Genomic DNA, 19,130 nt, shown 5'->3' on the forward strand with positions numbered 1-19,130 from the left:
AAGTTGTAATAACATTCACGCAGCTCCATGAGTCAAGGAAAGCGCCAATGAAGTAGCCACTTCTAAATGGGACCCACTACACAGTAGCTTAAGGTGTTTTGCTAAAGCAGCCATAATGAAATGAAGGTGTCATTGTTTGATACTTCACACACACGTGCTTTTTAATTTCACAGACTACAACTACCAAGCTGTAATCAAAGCACATCGATTCCCCTCTCACACCCTGCACGCACTTAAAACAAAATAAACAGGCCTCAGTCTCACGCATGTATAGGCAAAACTGTATCAGACCGGTGTAACGTTGGTAAATCTTCCATTGCACAGAATGATTTTGTAGCACGTGCAATAAATGACAGTCGAAAGATACAAACAGTGCTGCTATCAATTTGTTTGGTATAACCGCATTTATAGTTTTCTACAAATGCAATCAATCAAATGCCTCCATCACTCAACCAACGCTTAACGGTAACATTACCTAGGTCCTTATTGATATTACAAGATTAACGCATTCCTGCAGTAAAAACCAAGCATGTCCGAAAACATCCTTAGATTTATTTCGGCTTCAAGAAGAAATGGGAATTACACTTCATGTGAACATCGCCCTATCCTTATTAGATGTTCGGCTGCGGTAAATTACAGTCCTTGTATGAAGCGCCCATTGTTTTTCCAACCCACTTTTAACTTCCAACAAAATTACGCCTCACTGCAACGATGCGCCATCTAGTGGACAAACGACTACTTCTCGCCAATACTGAAAATGCAGCCATGATGATGATGATGAATATTTATTTTGGCTTTCTTTTTAATCCTACTGATTTTCATTTTTTACCGGGGCAAATCACAAATGAGTGATTATGAGCCAGGTTGATGTGGGCCCTTGAGACCAACATACCATAAAAAGATTCACAGAGAACTGTGGTTCGCCCCACCCTCCTTTCGGGGTCCAGTCCAGCGGGGCTGCAGATGAAAAACGAAAAATGACGGTTCCATGCTATCCATGTGGGGGTACATGCTCACCAAGTTTTGTGTACCCCGTCTTTCAGTGTCCCTGAATCCTTGTTGGTGTATCGCCACTAGATGTACACATAAATTATTTTATTGTAAGGCCCCCATGAACGAAAGTACACAAAACTTGGCATGCATTCAGAGGGTGTCATAATGATCCTACTTTTAATTTCGTGCAGTTTTGACCTTGTCAGCCAGAGATATTGAGATGAAAACACCTCATTTTTTGCTTTTAATTTTTAACTAGGTGGCGCTTATACATGAAATAAGTGGTAATGGGATGGGCTGACATGCCCCTTAAGACCAACATACAAAAAAAGGTGGACCTCCTAGGCCCTACGGTTCTCGAGATATTCACAGAAAACTGTCTCCGGCCACCTACAGGCCAGTTGGTGTATAGTAACATAAATTAATTTATTGTGTGGCCCCCATGAACGGAATTCCACAAAACTTGGCGTGCATACATAGGGTGTCATAATGATCCTACACTTCCAATTTTGTGCAATTTTGACTATGTTAGGTCACAGATACCTTCAATTACACCACCTCATTTTTACTTTTTGTGTTTAACTAGGTGGCGCTATACATGAAATGAGTGGTTATGGAATGGGTTGACATGGCCCCTTGAGATCAACATACAAAAAAATGGTCCTCCTAAACCCTACGGTTTTCGAGATATTCACAGAAAACTGTGGTTGCCCTACCTCCTTTCGGGGTCCAATTCAGCGGAGGGGCTACAGATCAAAAACGAAAAACGATGGTTCCATGCTATCCATGTGGGGTTACATGTCCACCAAGTTTCGTGGTACCCCGGTCTTTCAGTGTCCCGGGAATCATTGACGGAAATTTGGGCATGCGAAAAAAAAAAAAAAAAAAAAAAAAAAAAAAAAAAAAAAATCTGATTAAATTTATATGACCGCCGCCACAGCGGCGGTCATAATAATACAAACCCAGAGGTAGAGAAAGAGCAGGGCCGCCCGAGGCATAAGCGAACCGTTGCGGCTGCTTGGGGGCCCCTAATCGAAGTTTCTTTTTTTTTTTTTACATAATAAATAACGTAAACAAGTGACATCAATGAATGAATAAATGAAACAATTAATAATTTAAAACAAGAAAATTCTGATTTCATGATCAATATGCCTGCCTACCTCTACTGTGTCTGCCAGCCTTTGAGTCACGCGCATAAACTAGACACCTCGGATGCATAGACAATTCGTTGCAGACACTGCATCAAGTTCAAAAAATCGGAAAAGACGGTAATGTTAAGAAAAGTATCCCTCTGGTGCCAAAAACAGTAAGAAGAAAATGACAGAGGAGGAGAAAACGAGCAAGATACAGGTATGTTTGCATGATTATTTACAGTATGTTTTGTGCTTGAGGCAGCTAGCTAGCTGTCATGATCTAATAATATAAGCCATCACCAGAGCTAAATCTCCGCCATCAACAGAGAAATGTCTCCCATTAATATATATTTATCTAGATGTATTTCAGATGTCAAGGATATTGGGATTGTTTTGATGTTTAATCAAGCATGTACCCTAGCCATAGGTGGGCTTTTGTTGTAAATTAAAGTTAGCTAGCTGACTGACGTGGACATTAGCACTAGCTACATGAAAACGTACTGTAGCTGAAGGCAAATGTACCACAGAGGGATTGTTTCTGATTTCGCACCTGAAAGTGTTGATAGTTTATTACTGTTCTATAATATGTGACATAGTGGTAAGTCTGATAGCAACAGCAGGGCTAAGCCCAGGCTCCCAGTCCCAACCCCAACCCACTGACTAGCTGACTCTGGGCAATCGTAAAAGTTCCAGTTTCATAGGCAAAGATGGAAGTACGCGCAGTCTGGCAATACGTGCGCTCTGCTCTATGATCTTTAGAGAGAGATGGTAGTGTTTGAGAAAATATACCATGTTGGGTGGGGAGACTTCTGTGATGAAAATAGACTTACATTTGATTAAGATAGTGGCAAGTGATGTAGCTAAAAGCACCCTAATATTTAGGCTGCAGTAGATCACCATGTTAAGCTGCTCACCATACTGCAATTAAGTATACTTTTGATTATGCTTCATTTGCCAATAGAATATGAATTGTTACATGTGGAATTGATCTTTGATGAGTGTAAGTAATGATAGCAAAATAAACTCATTCTGCTCGATCAAATATGCACTTATGCAATTTTTTTTTTCAGAGACACTGTTGAAGTACTTTGGAGCACATCTCTACCACTACTTAACTCTACCTCATCAAGTGTCTGCCTCCATGGCTGATGACACAGAAGGTGAGGTTTTCTTGATGGCAAATGGTTACATAGCCTGTTAATATGACATGACACATTTAACATAGTTTTTGTTTTATTTATTTATGTATTTATTTAATCATTGCAGGTTCGTCCACTGCAGAGTTGCAGATACCTGAAAAGCCAGGAACGAAGTAGGAATAAATATCTATTTTTGGGACATTTTATTTTTGATTATTAATGTTTGTCTATTTTGGTTTTATTTTGTAGTTGAAGATTGCTCATTTAATGCACATTTTATGATTTGTTCTGCAAATCTGTTGAAAAACAAGTCATTAAACGGATGTACTTGTTTACAACAAATACAAATGCTGTTGTATTTTGTTATTTGTCAATTCAACTTCAGTAAACCACCCTTAGTGCTTCACTTTGAATATGAATGTTTCAAATAAATCTGTAAATAATAAATCAATAAGTACCCTCTAAGATTAAAAGGTGACAGGGTTGGGGTAAATAACAACTAAAACATTGGTTTACCAAGCACTTGGGGCCAGAAGTCTAGAGTGGAGCCCCAAAACATTTTTGCCATGTGAGCAAGGATGGATTACTGAATGAGCCTACTGAGTCCTTATGCATCTGTGTCCAGGGGGACAGTAGTTCATAATCAGTCACTGTATTAATACATAACCTTACTGTATTAATTTATAATATGACATTATAGTGTGAAGTTGTCAATTATCGGCAAGCACAGGTGACTCTGCGTTGTGGGAGGAGGCCCCCAAATCAAATTCTGCTTAGGGCCCCCAAAAGGCTCGGGCCGGCACTGGAATGAGAGAGAGAGGAAGAGGGAGAGAGAGGCAGAAGACCAAACCACACTTAAGACCAATATCACTTCAGTCTTTAGAAATGCAGAAGGTTTGGGCAAAAGACGGGCCTTACAATGACAAACAAACATATATTAGTGTTTAATAAGACCAGGCTTGCTTTTAATTGCATTAGATTCTCTTCAACTGTTAAATAAAACCAGAGTCCGAGCTTCAAAATCATGAAATTTTATTATTAAAACGCAATACAGTGTTACATTACAGTACATTTTCAGAAGATAAACTTTTCTTTTTCTTAACTGCTCATTAAACATTCATTGGAATTCAAATTAGGAGTTGCAACAAGGTCTTGCAATAGCAAAATTAGTCATAATCTTAACTTAAATTTAAAGGGATATTCCATCATTTGGGGAATTACACTCATTTTCCATCTCCCTCAATCTGATACTGTATCAACAATTGATATTTACCTTTCTCCAGTTCATCCAGTCATTCTCTGAGTCTGGCAATACCACTTTTAGCTCCAGCCTATACTATATAACACTATTTTTACAGTCTATGTCTCCACCTTACCATTTCTAATGAATCTCCATGGTGCGTGCCCCCACCACCACCACCCATGTTATGCTACGTCATTTTTGTAGAGCCAATAAGGCTGTGCATACGTTTATGGACGTAGGCACGCTTCAATTAAACTGAAATACACATTTTGCGCATCATGTACAAAAATCCGGGACATTCAGTGTCCAGGATTTTTATTTTTATTTTCCTGGACAATCAGGAAAATCCTGGACAGGTGGCAACCCTAGTTGCAAACTAACCTGAAATAACATACATTCAGCAACGTTGTGGTAGTCTGCTAGTTCTAGCAAAACTATGGTAGGTTAGTTTATCAACTGTCTCTGGGTAGAGCCTTTAAACAGGTGGCTGTGCACAAGAGCTTTGCTGAGACAGTGACAGATCACAAACAACGTTATTTTTTCACTTTATTTGTTTCGTTGGAAAATGCAATGCCAATGTCGGAATGTTAGGAAGACATGTAGGTTGTAGAAAATGGGTTCATGACTTACATCTCAGAATCTAGGGAAATTCAGCAGATGAATCCAAGAAAGTTTTTCTTTGCATGCCAAAGACGGCGCTGTATTTCACAAATGTCCCTAGCCGGCCACCGTTATTTTAACATGGCGCACGTAGATGGAGCGTTTATAAACGCTATGTATATGTAAATGCCTATTTCTAAGCCCATATATAGGTATGCTTCGAATTGGTGGTCGTGGTAATTAAATATGAATGAGGCCGCATTTATGAATGGAAAATGTTAATATAGCTAACAAACAACTGAAAATATTCCACTGTCGCTTTAATAAACAAAAAATATAGCATTTCATTAGGAGTTATTACTCACGCTAAATCAGCACAAATCAATGACCTTTTGAACATCCTTACTTCTTGTCTATTGCCACTGTATGTAAATAGTTTGATGTTGAAAAGGAGTGAAAAGGTTAAATGTTTTGCTAAAAAAAACAAAACAAAGTTCCCCAGTTGTTTTGGTAGAAAGTTGTCTAAAATGTTGTGCTTCAATATGTAATTAATGGTTCATGATCAAATGAAATATGTTTAGGTCTAAGCAGAGGCGGACAGAGTACACAGCTTCATTACTTGAGTAAAAGTACAGATACCCTTTTGCTAAATTTTACTCAAGTACAAGTAAAAGTACAACAGTCAGATGTCTACTTAAGTGAAGTACTTGTTTCTAAAAGTACTTGAGTATCAAGAGTAGGGGCTTGTTCAAAAAGTTCACTCGTTCACTCACTCACTCATTCACTATATAGTGTTTGCTATATAAGAGAGTACAAGAGTAGCCTACATTTTCTAAATATTGCATTACTGCCACAGTGCTTACATTTATGTACAGAAACGTCCTACATGGAGTTATAAAAAATGTTAATGTTAATACCTTGGAGGATGTAAAAGGAATTGAAAGTAAAATCAGGTCATTTTCATCTTTTTACCATGTTGCCAGGGATGGGCAGTATTTCTAATACATGTATTTAAAATACGTATTTCAAATACATTTCAAATTGAAACACTTGAAGCAAAAACTATCATTAAAATTTAAATAGTCTGGCGAGGTGGGACCACAGGTTGGCACATTCCCGGGATGGACCTGCTGCGTCTTCATCCATTGTTTCGTCCATGGTTTCGTCTCTTATCTAAATCTGCCCATGGAGTTGACTTTGGCGGAAAGCTGAAGGTGATTGCTGATAGGCTGTCCCAATCAGTGGCACCTGCACATTCCAATCACGTTTGAGAGGGAAACAACAAATTAAGGGTTTCCAAAATTTTTCTTTTTCCTTTTTTTTTTTATAGAAGAAGTAACAGGTACTCACGGTTATAGATTGAAATGTAGTGGAGTAAAGAGTACAATATTTGCCTATCATATGCACTTGAGTAAAGTCATGAGTACTCCCCAAAAATGATACTCGAGTAAAGTACAAATCCCTCAAAATTGTACTCAAGTACTGTACTCAAGTAAATGTACTCCGTTACTGTCCGGCTCTGGGTCTAAGCTGCATACGTTTCCAGGACAAGCCTTTTTACCATCTTTACCAAGAATACCTCTGTTAGTTTGATGCTACAGTATTTACATGAATCATTTAGCACATTGCTAACATTTGTTATCTCGGTTATGTACAGATACGTGAAGCTAAGCTCCAAAAGTTAACGCTCGTATAACTACAGCCCTTTAGACAACAGCTAACAATCATGTACAATTGCCAAAGTACACGTAACAGGCCAATGAACCAAAGTCCTTTTAGGCAAGTCCCTCCACTCGGCGGCCATATGGCACTCATCGGGCATCCATCTCGGCAGAAATGCGCGTGCGCAAGGCTTCACGACACCAATCTACTGCAATCTTGCTCCAGCGGCAAGATCACAACACATGATTGGCACAATGTCTTCACAACACACCACATTATTGGCTCAATGTATTCACAACACAGCACATGATTGGCTCAATGTATTCACATGTCGACGTTTTGCCGAGGAAGGGGTGGGATATGTGTAGACAACGGCGTTACAAACTAACCCCATGCATTTCTATGGAGGATTTTTTGAGTGCTGTGTCTCATTAGAAAGTCTCTGAATGAACTCCCAGGAAATAAAGTGACATGATGTACAACACAGCTAGAAGCTAATGTTAGGTTAACGTTTTCTAATGTTAGGCTAACGTTACGTTAGAGATGTTAAAGGAGAATTCCGGTGTGATATTAACCTAAAATGTCTCATAGCTGATCTCGGCTTGTCCCCCTGCACTCAGAAATCTGGCACTAGTTAGCCGATGCTACCAACAGTTTTTCGGTGAGGGTGCCTCGGGCATCGGCCTAGCCTCACTGTTTATTTACGCAACGTCGGGATCATGTAACCAATGTCTAAGTCATTTAAAACGAAATAAATGTCAATGGCTTAGGCCTATTTAGTTTGCTTTCTTGCAACATTGACATGATTAGGCTATGCATTTGATCATTTGGTCAGGCTACCAGTCGAGGCAAAAGCCAAATATCCAGTTGCAGACTTTTGAAATGCCTGCTCGAACCATAAAACCTGAGGATACATGTGCGTTTCTATCGGTAAGTTTAATTTGCGTTGCAACCAACCTGTTAGGGATCATTACTTGTGTAGCCTAAAGTGACTCATAGGGGTTTGCACGGCCTGTCATCAGATCTGGACGTCACCATATTGGAGATACTCGCCTCATTAGAAAGCGTTAGGCACTGAAGTCCGAAGCGCTAACCAGTAGGCCATGGCTGCCTTGTCTTATCAGCTCCAAAAAATAATGGGCTTTCCTTAGCCTGTGCTACACCTTTTCAACAAGATTTGTGAGAATTGGACCGGTAGCTTTAGCGATATTGTTGACAGCCCTACACCACAGTAGCCTGGAACACAGTAAATGGAAGATTTTGATAGCGCATGCCACTAACGAAAAACCACCAGGCCAAACCACTCAGGGGTGTACTTTCTCTGGAACCAGGTCACTAATGTGTGCGTTATTTACGTTTGATTACATTTCAGATGGTGGTGCTTGTTGGTTTCCTGTAGTATAGCGTTTTTTTCCCCTTTATTTATTTTTCTATGTGACAAGCACGGCATGGGCCTGAAAGCATGAAATATTATTTTTTTCTGAAATGATTGCTAACATTGTCTAGCCTGGTCCTTACCACCTGTGACTACGTTTCTCTTCGTCATACAGTCTGGAATAAAGTAATAATAATCTGTCTCCGTAATGGGAAGATGCTTATTTTGAGGTTTAAAATCATTGGAGTTCCCTTAACCAATCAGCAACGTTTGGTAATGACGTATGCTGTGCGCCGGAGTTCAGTTTCAGATTTTGAAAAATAATTAATTTTATTACACCATATTGAAATTGTGAAAATGTTGATAAATTGGCATTTCAAAATATTGCTTGTACTGTTTCATTTTGTCTTGGGGTCCAAATTTGCCACACTAGGGTACAAAATGGTTTGTCGCTGGGGCAGTACCCTTGAAAGAATATATTTGCACCTTTTCCAAGGGTAAAATTTTGATCCATTCCATAAAGGTACAAGTTTGTACTTTAGGGTACATATTTGCCACCAAAGGGTACAAACTATAAATACAAATATGATACCCTGGTTAAAAGGTACATATTGTGTGTGGGGGCACAACAGGCTACAGCGCCGGTACCATGTACAGATCCGAGTGCCCACGGGGACCCAGGTTCGAAATCAGACCTGCGGTTATGTCCCCATCCCACCCCATCTCTCTCTCTCCCACTCACTTTCTGTCTATCTAGATACTCTTGTTGAATAGTCTAGGTTCAATATTAGATTTGTTTGTGTGTTAAATTTATTTTTTTCTTTCTATCTTAAACCGGGTTTTTTATGTTCTAATAGCCTATTTGAAGAAGTTATTTCAACTATCTTTTGCAGCTATTTATTTCTGTTTGTATCTATTTTGTCCTTTTGGGTTAACTCTTTTCTTTCAGGTAAACGGGTATGTGTGATTGCTTTACAGTTAATTTTTTTAGATAAACCAAAACAGATAAAGAAATAAAGTAAATTTATTAATTCATCAACACATTCAATTCAAATCGTACTCCAGTATGGATAATCTTAAATATATCTTCGTATAGACCAGTATGGATCATCTTAAATATAGCTTCGTATAGTTCAATGTCCAGTTCTGTTTGAAAAAGCTCAGTTCTCCGTGTTCAATGTTCAATGTTCGTGTCAAACCGTGTAGGTGATCCGGTTGTGCCATGGAATCGCTAGCAGAATCTCTTGGGTAGGTTCGCCATCAAGTGTCCAGAAATCTTTTCCGACTGTGAGCGCTGTCCCGCGGCTACACAGAAAGTCGATGTCCTTAGATCGGTTTGGTTGAGCTGTCCACAACGTTCACGATACACAGAGTTGGCAATAAGAAGCTCTTCATTAACTTCGATGGGGGGGGGAGGTGAAAGAAAAGGGAAACAGAAGGTCCAGACGCAGTCGTGACTGATAAAAATTTATTTTAAGAAGGCAGTGCTCAACTAAAACAATAATTTAAAATAATCAAAAGGTAGCTACACTTGTACAAAAGTTTCGAAACTTCAATTTTGGAAAACAAATGTGACAGTAAACTCGCTGTGTGATGATAAAAATATAACAATGAAGGCGTAGTGAAGGTGCTATCTGATCTGTTCGTCTTTTTTGTGTTGTGTTGACAACTGTTGCTGGGAAGATGTCTTAAAGGGGCAGTAACAATAATTCAAAAGGGGTGGTTCATACAAATGAATAAACTCACTTGAAACTAATAGTTGGCTTTTGGTAACAAGTATATTTATTAAACAAAGTCTATATTTATATTTATTACTATTTATTAATTTGTATTAGCCTAGAAATCTAGACGCGCCCCTAGCGGCCGCAAATTACATTTGCTGCCAGGGCTAGTCTAGCAACTCTCCGTTGGCTTGTGAGCTCCAGAAATCGAAACTTAATCAGGCCAATGAAATCGTGTATAGAGTCGTTAGGTGGGCTTAACATAATGATTGATGGCAGAGTTGCAACGGTTTGGCTTGAATTCCCTGCTACTTGAAAACAAATAAGATGGATGTTGCTGCTGGCGAACAGTGTGACACGAGTTAAGCTTTTATTAAGTAGGCAAACGTTTGAACTAGCCAACTAGCTCCGCTGGTGGGAAACGCATGGGACTCATAGCGCTGCCGCTGTCCTATTGCGTGCAGAGGGAATTTGAAAGACAACTGATTATCCCGCCCCTCGGACTGAGCACTGCGAACGGTGAGTGCCCAGACCCTACATTTTAATGTGGGTCTGGCTCGTCAGCCTAAATTTGTATGTTATTTAATTGTCTATTTAAATGTATGTCTATTTATTATCCTATTTTGAACTATGGGTTACACTAAGACTAAAGAGTAGCAGAAAACAGGTTACGCGCTAATGAGCGATAAGACTAAAGAGTAGCACAAGACAGGTTACGCGCTAATGAGCGCTAAGACTAAAGAGTAGCAGAAGACTTATGCAAAGATAATTCATGCGTAGCAAGATGGGTTGTCCTAGTTCATGTTTATGAGGGCAAAGTGGAGTTCAGTCCCCGCCTGCATAGGGGCGTGTCACTGACGTATGACTGACGTTTGACCGCCTCGGTTCCACGCCAGACAGAGTACAAAACAAACTCGGTGTACACCTTCATTAATGTTGATTTTCTCCCGACTGGAGGGTCATACTGTCACGACAATCTCCTGAAATGGGGAGGAGGGTTTGGAGATCATGATACCGTGTCCGAAATGTGCATCCATTGCTCAGAAAAATAAGGCTTTGACAAATTCTGGGAAATTCTTGGATTCTGCCATAGACCTCAATGTTAAAAAGGGAGCCCGATCACTGCATAAATGGGGGATAGTGGCCCCCCTTCATGCGGGGCGTGTACTACTGCTACCCTATTTGCATACATTTCCAGGGACAGGAAATGGCCTCTCAGGAAGTATCTTCGTAATCAACCATCTTTGACTAAAGCGAGCAAAGCTAGTCCAGCCAGTGCCGCGCTGTGTGTGGAAATGAAAGACGAAAGGAACACTCACTGACTCTTTGTTCTTTGGCACTCGATTCTCCCGGCTCAGTGACACGAACCGAGTTATTAAACCAACACATCGGTCAGTTCGTCAACACTACAGGTCACAACGCTATGAATTGTAGGTAACCTCCTTGAGTAAAGTGTTCATAGATGCTGATCCAGCCAGCACTCAAGCACTTCACAACTTGGCAGTGGGACAGCCCTATAGCCTCATGAAGTTCACAGGAACACGCATCAAAGTGTGTGAGTGAGTAGGGTGAAAGATTGGGATTTATACGGCCTCCTTTTACACTGGCGCAGCCAGGTCTTGGGGCAGACACCTTGACCTTCGACCTTACTTTGACCTAACATTACATGATATGTTTCTGTTTCTTTTGTGGAGTGTGTGCGGGAAGGTGGAGATCGAAAGCGTGTGTGTGTTGTGGAGAGCCTGCAGGGAGGTGGGGATGGACGCTTCCGCTGTGGAAAGTCCCCATCGGTCACAGCAGCCTGCTGCGGCCCTGCTGACCAATGAGAATCAGGCTGCGGGACTAAGAGAACCTAATAAACCAATCAGTGAAAGAGCCTTCTGTGTTAATCCACTGGGAGCACCAATGAAATACAGGCCTTGTGGAGTGACAGTGCTGTTTCCAGGGGGAGAGGGACATGGATGTGTGTGACTTGTGGAGTGACAGCACTGTTTCCAGGGGGAGAGGGACATGGATGTGTGTGACTGCACTTGGATCCAAACACACACTCTGGCCCTAGAGCTCTCAATGACGAACTTAATTGAGTTGTTGTAGGCTGGACAGTTGAGACAGCTAAAGGTCTGAATGGCCAACTTCATTTCATTGTTGCTATATGCACTTTGCTGGACATTACACTCCTAAAACAAATGTGCTGAAAGCTGTTTGGAGCACATCTCCATGTCCAGAAGGGACATTCGTTTTAAGAATGCACAAGTAGTTCACACTCACCACACTGCAGTTATGAACTAAATGATACAAAATGCTCATCTGTGGATGACTAGAACACACACACACACACACCTTTCTATGCAATCCTATTTTATATTGCTGTTCAGCAAAACTTATCTGTTTTTCAGAAAATTCATGGTCCTTCTAGAAGAAAGACCATGAGACCATATGAGAAATCTATATTATATAATCTATATATATAGTCTATTACGTATAGATACTGTATAGTGAATGGGCCCTGGCAAGTGTAACACAGCTTAGTAAATATAGCCTACAAAACACACACGCAAAACATTTGTTTACATTCACTACCAATTTCACAAGTCATGAATTACTTTTTTTTAATCATCTAAAACGTACATATTTCACGGGCATTGTTGCTTCTCCGTGAAGTGGGAAGCAGATTCAAATACAATTTCTGCTATCAACTGATGATGAAACATCGGCGCAGCCAATCAGTGCTCGAATCTGATTTCTAAAACGAAATCTCCGAATAATCCTTAGCTCTTTCAGGTAGTCCGGGGCTTTCCGTTCTCCGCAGACAGAAGAAATACAGAAGTGCTCCGGTTTCTGAACCCTTAGACCAGAGCTTAAACTCCGAGCCGGACAGCAGAAGTGTCAGATCTACACAAGTTCTTCAAGATAGTCGAACCTACTGGAGCACCTGCAGGATGGCCGATAATAGCAGTCAAAACGAAGTCCTGATTGAGGGCGCACCCAACGCGATGCCCGCTCCTAGGTGAGAATTGACCGGAGGACAAAACATTAATCCTTACTTAATTAATTCATTGTGGATGAAACCTAGGCCCGCGGGCAGATAAATTACTTTTTGGTATCCTGTAAAATCACAATGTTCAAGTTGCATTTATTGATAGACCTATTGAGTTTGATTTGATGTTATGAGTATGAGTTTATTAGTTTGCAATCCGTTATTATAGGTCTATTAGGGTTAAGGGTAGGCTACTTGTTTGGTGTTTTGGGTTAACGTTAATTAGGCTAATTAATCCTGTTTTTACAAATATGCATATTTAATATTGCCACAGTATTCTTAAGGAGAGACAATTAGTTTGCCTAACTGCGTTGCAAATGCCTGAACGCCAACAAATCTGAACGCATTTTCCTTGACTACTTTATGTGACAATCGAGTACATTTAAATGTGGAAACCAACAGTATTGTTTGACTTTTGAACAACGAAGTTATCAATCACATCTTCAAATTTAGTTTTGGTTTGATGGTAAAAATGAATACTCTTTTACCTGGATGCTACTGACGTCACCTCAGAAGAGATTTGTAATTGGTCCATTAAAGGAAATCGTGAAAATCCACACACTGTATAAGTAATGCATATTTTTATATATAAACTATAAACAATAAATATAAACTATAGGCCTAACAATAATTATTCATTGGTTCATTTATAGTTTTGTTCCAAATAACTGTGGTACATTCCTGCTGCTTCCTGCTGCCCAGATCAGTGTTTAGGGAAGTTGGACAGCTCAACCATGATCACAGCTGATAAACCTCAGGTCATCTGGCTGCAGTGGTGATGCGGCTCCGTTCTGGCTCTGATTCGGTTTGGGTCTGTAAGGGGCTCAGCAGGGGGTCTTCTGAGGGAATGTGCCTCACCTGTGTGTGTGTGTGTGTGTGTGTGTTCGCAGGCGGGCCTCCTCCGGTAACCTGAAGGTGGCTGGGCTGACCCTGCTGGCATGCCTGCTGCTGGCTGGACAGGCCGTCACCACCTACGTGCTGCTCAGCCAGGGACAGCACCTGACCGCTCTAGAGGAGGGGACTAACACACTCCGCCGCCAGCTGGGGCAGAGGTCCACCGGTCAGCACTCGCACCTCGCACACACCACGGACACAGACACACACACACACACACACATGACCACACACAACGCACACACACACACCAAAAAGTGTAGGGAGTCAGGGAAAACCCGTATTAAAACACGCAAGGGTGTAGGAGGAGTCCAATCCTGTGGCTCAGTGATCATGACCTTAAAGTCTGGGGGATTCTAAAGATTGCTATCTAGCAATCAGAACACACACACATACACACACGCACACACACAAACACACATACATATGCACACACACATACTCACACATATACACGCTTACACACACACACACACATTACCAACCAGACTCATCTGGTCTGCCATCTTATAATTGATTAAGGAGATGGATAGAACAGCAATGTGAGTGAGAAAAGAGAGAAAGCCACAGAAAGAGCAAGAGAGAGGAGGATGAGGGATGCACACAGAGGGAGAGGAGGAGGGGGGGATGCACACAGAGGGAGATGTGAGGAGGAGTGGGGGGCAGAGGAACAGGAAGTGAGAGTGAAGTGGAGCGTCTCAGATCATCATGCTTCTGTCAGACTCTTGCGGGGTTTTCTCTGAGAATTCTGTGGAATGAGTCTCTTTTTCTAGAATGTTCTCAGGGGGTTCCTCTCACAACGTCCTCCTTTCCATATCACTCCATATCTTCCTCTTTTCCATCTCTCCCTCCCTTTCTCTTTCACACACACACACACACACACAAAGTAGCTTCTGCTCACTGCCATACATTGGTGATGACCAGGTCCTGGGTTACACACACACACACACACGCACAAAGCAGCTTCTGTCACCTCCATTGGTGATGCAGGTACTGCTTAGTAGTCTACTGTTGTGTGCTGTTAGCAGAAAGACCAATAACCATGTTGTGGGTTACGCGCACACACATACACACACACACACACAGAAAGACCAATAACCATGTTGTGGGTTACGCGCACACACACATACACAGAACGATCAATGCCCATGTCCCAGGGTCCTGCTGTTAGTAACAGAGGAGTAACTCCAGACAGACCAATGACCATGCCCCTACACACACACACACACACTCTCTCTCACACACACTCAGAAAGACCAATGACCATGTCCCGGGTTACACACACACACACTCAGAAAGACCACTGACCATCTTTTCAAAACACAATGTTGACAGGTGGTGCTGCTCATGTGTGTGTAACCTGGTGGTGTGTGTGTATAACCTGGTGATGTGTGTGTCCTCTGCAGTGCCCGGCGGTGCTGCCCGTGTGATGCAGGTGCCTCTCAGTATGCCCCTGCTGAAGGACTTCTCTGAGGCCGACGACAAAGCTCCACAACCTCGCCGCCTGCCCCTCACTGTACGTGTGTGTGTGTGTCTGTGTGTGTGATCATTGCTTAACCATAATGTGTGTGTGTGTGTGATCATTGTTTAACCATAATGTGTGTGTAATTTTTAGAGGCTCCAGAGTGCCATCAAGAGTGACACTGGAACGACCCCTGTTGCAGGTGAGTGGTAGTGCGCCCCCTGTTGCAGGTGATAGGTAGTGCAAGTCAGACCAAACCACCCAGAACTTCCAACACAATCCAGCTGTTAGTGTTGAACTAGGCTTAATGCATGTGTGTGTGTGTGTGGAAAACTGACCGTCAGTGAGTCCAGTGCCTGTAGTTGTGTTGTCCATCATCTCATTTATTCATTTAGCACGCACACACACACAGACACACACACACACACACACAGAGCATCTCACGCTGTCCGTTTCCCACAGCGGTGCTGCTGGACACCAAGTGTGCCCTAGAGGCGGTGGGTCCGGTCCACCCCGGCTTCTATAAGCCCCAGTGTGACGAGCAGGGCAACTACAAACCCCTGCAGTGCTGGTACAGCACCGGCTACTGCTGGTGTGTGGACAAGGACGGCACTGAGGTGACTGGCACACGCCACCGTGGAGAACCGCGCCCTACCTGCCAGTGAGGTGTGTGTTTGCTACTTACACACTTACACCTGCACGCACACACACATACACACACGCACACACACACATGCACGCACGCACACACATACATACACACACACACAAGCACACACACACACATGCACACACACACACACATATACACACACACATGTACACACACACGTACACACACACACATGCACGCACGCACACACATACATACACGCACACACACACACAAGCACACACACACATGCACACACACACACATATACACACACACATGTACACACACACGTACACACACACGCACACACACACACACACACACAAATTGAAATTAAATTAAACACATACACACACACGTGTATTTTTGCTTGACTACATACAGTACAGACAAAGCAGGTGTAGGTTCTCTTTGAGTCCCAGAGTACCTAGCGTTGGACTGATAATGACCCCCCCCCTCTCTCCCCTCCCCCCAGCAGTGCCATCTGCATGAGAGAGGAGCCTTCGTCGTGACGGCCATCATTGTCATGGTCACCTCCTCGCTCCTGCTCTGTCCTGTGGTCTTCTCGGGTTTAATCACCAGACTCTCTCCTCGTCTCTCTCTGCTCCTCTGCTGTGGGACACTCTGCCACTCAAGGGGGGGCACCTGGGCCAGGGTGCAGGTCGGCTCGGTGCTGCCCCCCCCCAAATCTCCTCCTGCTGTAGGTGGGCCGGACTGCGGCTCAGGAGGTGGGCTAGTCTGCCAGGCCTGATTGATTCAGACCATCCACCCCACACATCCCTCCTTAACACCCTCTTGCCCCCTAAACCCCAAATACCCCCCCCTCCTTTTTACACCTAAACCCCAAAATACCCCCCCCCCCCCCCCCACCGTAAACCCAAAGTGCCTCCTGCACCCACCCCCGCCCCCCCCGTCCACCCTGAGCCCAAAGCAGTCCTCTCCTACAGGACGGCTGAGTCACTCTGAATCACTCATGGCCTGCTGCAGCTGCCATCCTCCATTTGTTTATATGCTGATATAACCTTTCTCACATAAAGATAACCCTCACATCGCTACACACACCTACCTTTTGCACTCTCTTTAGTTAACAGTACTGCTGTTCACTAGGTCTTTGTTAGTGATTGACGCTGTCTATTTACTCTAAGAAAAGTCTGGGGTCACCGTGGGACATGATGAGGGCATGGCTTTGTGAACAGGAAATAAAGGGGCCTCCAGAACAAACACTTCTGTCTGCTGTGGTCATTTATCCAGCGCGCACACACACACACACACACACACACACACACATGCATGTTACGGCAGTTGTGGACTGTGCTGCTCAGAAGCACTATATTAATGCACTAGGGGGCACTCTAGTATACTATCATAGGCATCAGTATAATTTTACTGAAATTGTAAAGTACTTAAAAAACAAGAAGGGAATGTGTCTTAAACAAGACAGCAGTTCAGTTTGTGTGTGTCCCATGAAGGAGATGTACTGAGCAGAAAATGTGTGTGTGTGTGTGAAAGTAAGGAGAGAGGAGTGGGGTAAATAATTGATCAGGCAGACGCGGGTGTATAACAGGCAGACGGTGTGTGTGAGAGAGAGAGAGTGGTGTGCTGGTGGTGTGTGAGGTTAACAGAGCTGGAGTCTTGAGACAGTCCTGAACTGACATGACGGTAAGTACCACTAACTGCTCAAAAACAGAGAAGAGGTGTGTTTGTGTGTGTATTTGAGAGCACAACAGCATTATAAGGAGTGTAATTGAGGCTATACTACAGTATGTATTTATTCATTATTCTTGCCAGTGTGTATATGGTCTCATTTGGATTGTTTTTATACATTTAATATTTGTTCTATTTAGTCTTTTATATATGTAAAGCATTTTGTTTATAGAAGCGCTCATATATACAACCCTAAAACAGAAAAAGTTGGGACGTTGTGCAAAATGCAAATAAAAACTAAATGTGATAATATACAAGTCTCGTAAACCCATATTTAGCAGCAAAAAGGACACAGACAACATATCTAATATTGAAAATGAAAATTTTGACTATTTCATGGAAAATATATGTTCATTTTGAATTTGATGCGAGCAACATGTTTCAAAAAAAGTTGGGACGGGAGCAATTTTAGCACATGGACTCTTCCTCTATGGATAAATATGATTTAAATATGTGCAGAATTCATTTTGCCATTGTTTTTCTGAAATATTCAAGGTCTTCCCTGGAATAGATATTGCCTGGATGGCAGTATATGTTGCTCAAAACCTGTATAAATCTTTCAGAATTGATTGTGCTTTGCCAAATGTGCAAGATGCCCATGCTGTAGGCACTAATGCTCCTCCACACCATCATAGATGTTGGATTTCGAACTGAGCACTAAAACAAGTTGGATAGGTAGGATACCTCCTCTTTAGCCCAGATGAGTCCATGATTTCCAAAAATAATGGCAAATTTTGGTCCATGTTACCTCAGTCCATTTTAAACAAGCTCAGGCCCAGATAAGACGGCGGTATTTTCTGTATCGTGTCTCAATACAATTTTGGTTGTTCTGGGATGTTCTTTTTCATACCCAATCATGTTGCCAGTTACCCTAATTAGTTTTGAAACAGTCCTTCTTTTGTTTTCTTTATCATTACACATCTTTTCCAGCATTTTGTTATCCCTGTCCCAACTTTTTTTGAAACATGTTGCTGGTATCAAATTCAAAATTAACATATATTTTCCATAAAATAGTCAAATTTGTAATTTTCAACATTTGATATGCTGTCTGTGTCCTTTTTACAAGTAAATATGAGTTTAAGAGATTTACAGATTATTACATTCTGTTTTTATTCACATTTTACACAACATCCCAACTTTTTCTGTTTTGGGGTTATATATATATATATATATATATAAAGATTATTATTATTTACAGATGTGCTATGCACACCACTAAGCATGTGTGTGAGCAGCAGGTCCAGGGTGGAGCAGGTGTTCCTCTGAATGTGTGTGTGTGCGTGCATGATGTGGATGAGGTGTAAGCATAAGAAAGTTGTAGTGACTTCTTCCACATAGCCAGCTGGGGACGTTTCAGGGAAAATCTCAGATGTCAGCCCTGTTAATCAAGCCCAGAGCTGAATGCCCCAGATCTGTAAAGCCCTGTTAATCAAGCCCAGAGCTGAATGCCCCAGATCTGTAAAGCCCTGTTAATCAAGCCTAGATCTGTAAAGCCCTGTTAATCAAGCCCAG

The 19,130-nt window shown here is 42.1% G+C and overlaps 1 protein-coding gene across 2 annotated transcripts; it reads left to right on the top strand.

The window, feature by feature from the left end:
- The first annotated feature begins 12,638 nt into the window (after positions 1-12,638).
- On the top strand, positions 12,639-17,137 carry cd74a (CD74 molecule, major histocompatibility complex, class II invariant chain a). Of its 2 annotated transcripts, none has more exons than XM_048263473.1 (6): positions 12,639-12,873; positions 13,794-13,963; positions 15,204-15,313; positions 15,413-15,461; positions 15,722-15,925; positions 16,390-17,137. In XM_048263473.1, the coding sequence occupies exons 1-5, from the start codon at positions 12,806-12,808 to the stop codon at positions 15,922-15,924; spliced, it is 600 nt and encodes a 199-aa protein (XP_048119430.1). In that variant the 5' UTR covers positions 12,639-12,805; the 3' UTR covers position 15,925; positions 16,390-17,137. The 2 variants fall into 2 exon arrangements, with proteins under 2 accessions (XP_048119430.1, XP_048119431.1); XM_048263474.1 differs by having other exon boundaries at positions 16,393-17,137.
- Positions 17,138-19,130: the final 1,993 nt, after the last annotated feature.

The sequence above is a fragment of the Alosa alosa genome, chromosome 14 (genome assembly GCF_017589495.1).
Source record: "Alosa alosa isolate M-15738 ecotype Scorff River chromosome 14, AALO_Geno_1.1, whole genome shotgun sequence".
Classification (NCBI taxonomy): Eukaryota; Metazoa; Chordata; class Actinopteri; order Clupeiformes; family Clupeidae; genus Alosa; species Alosa alosa.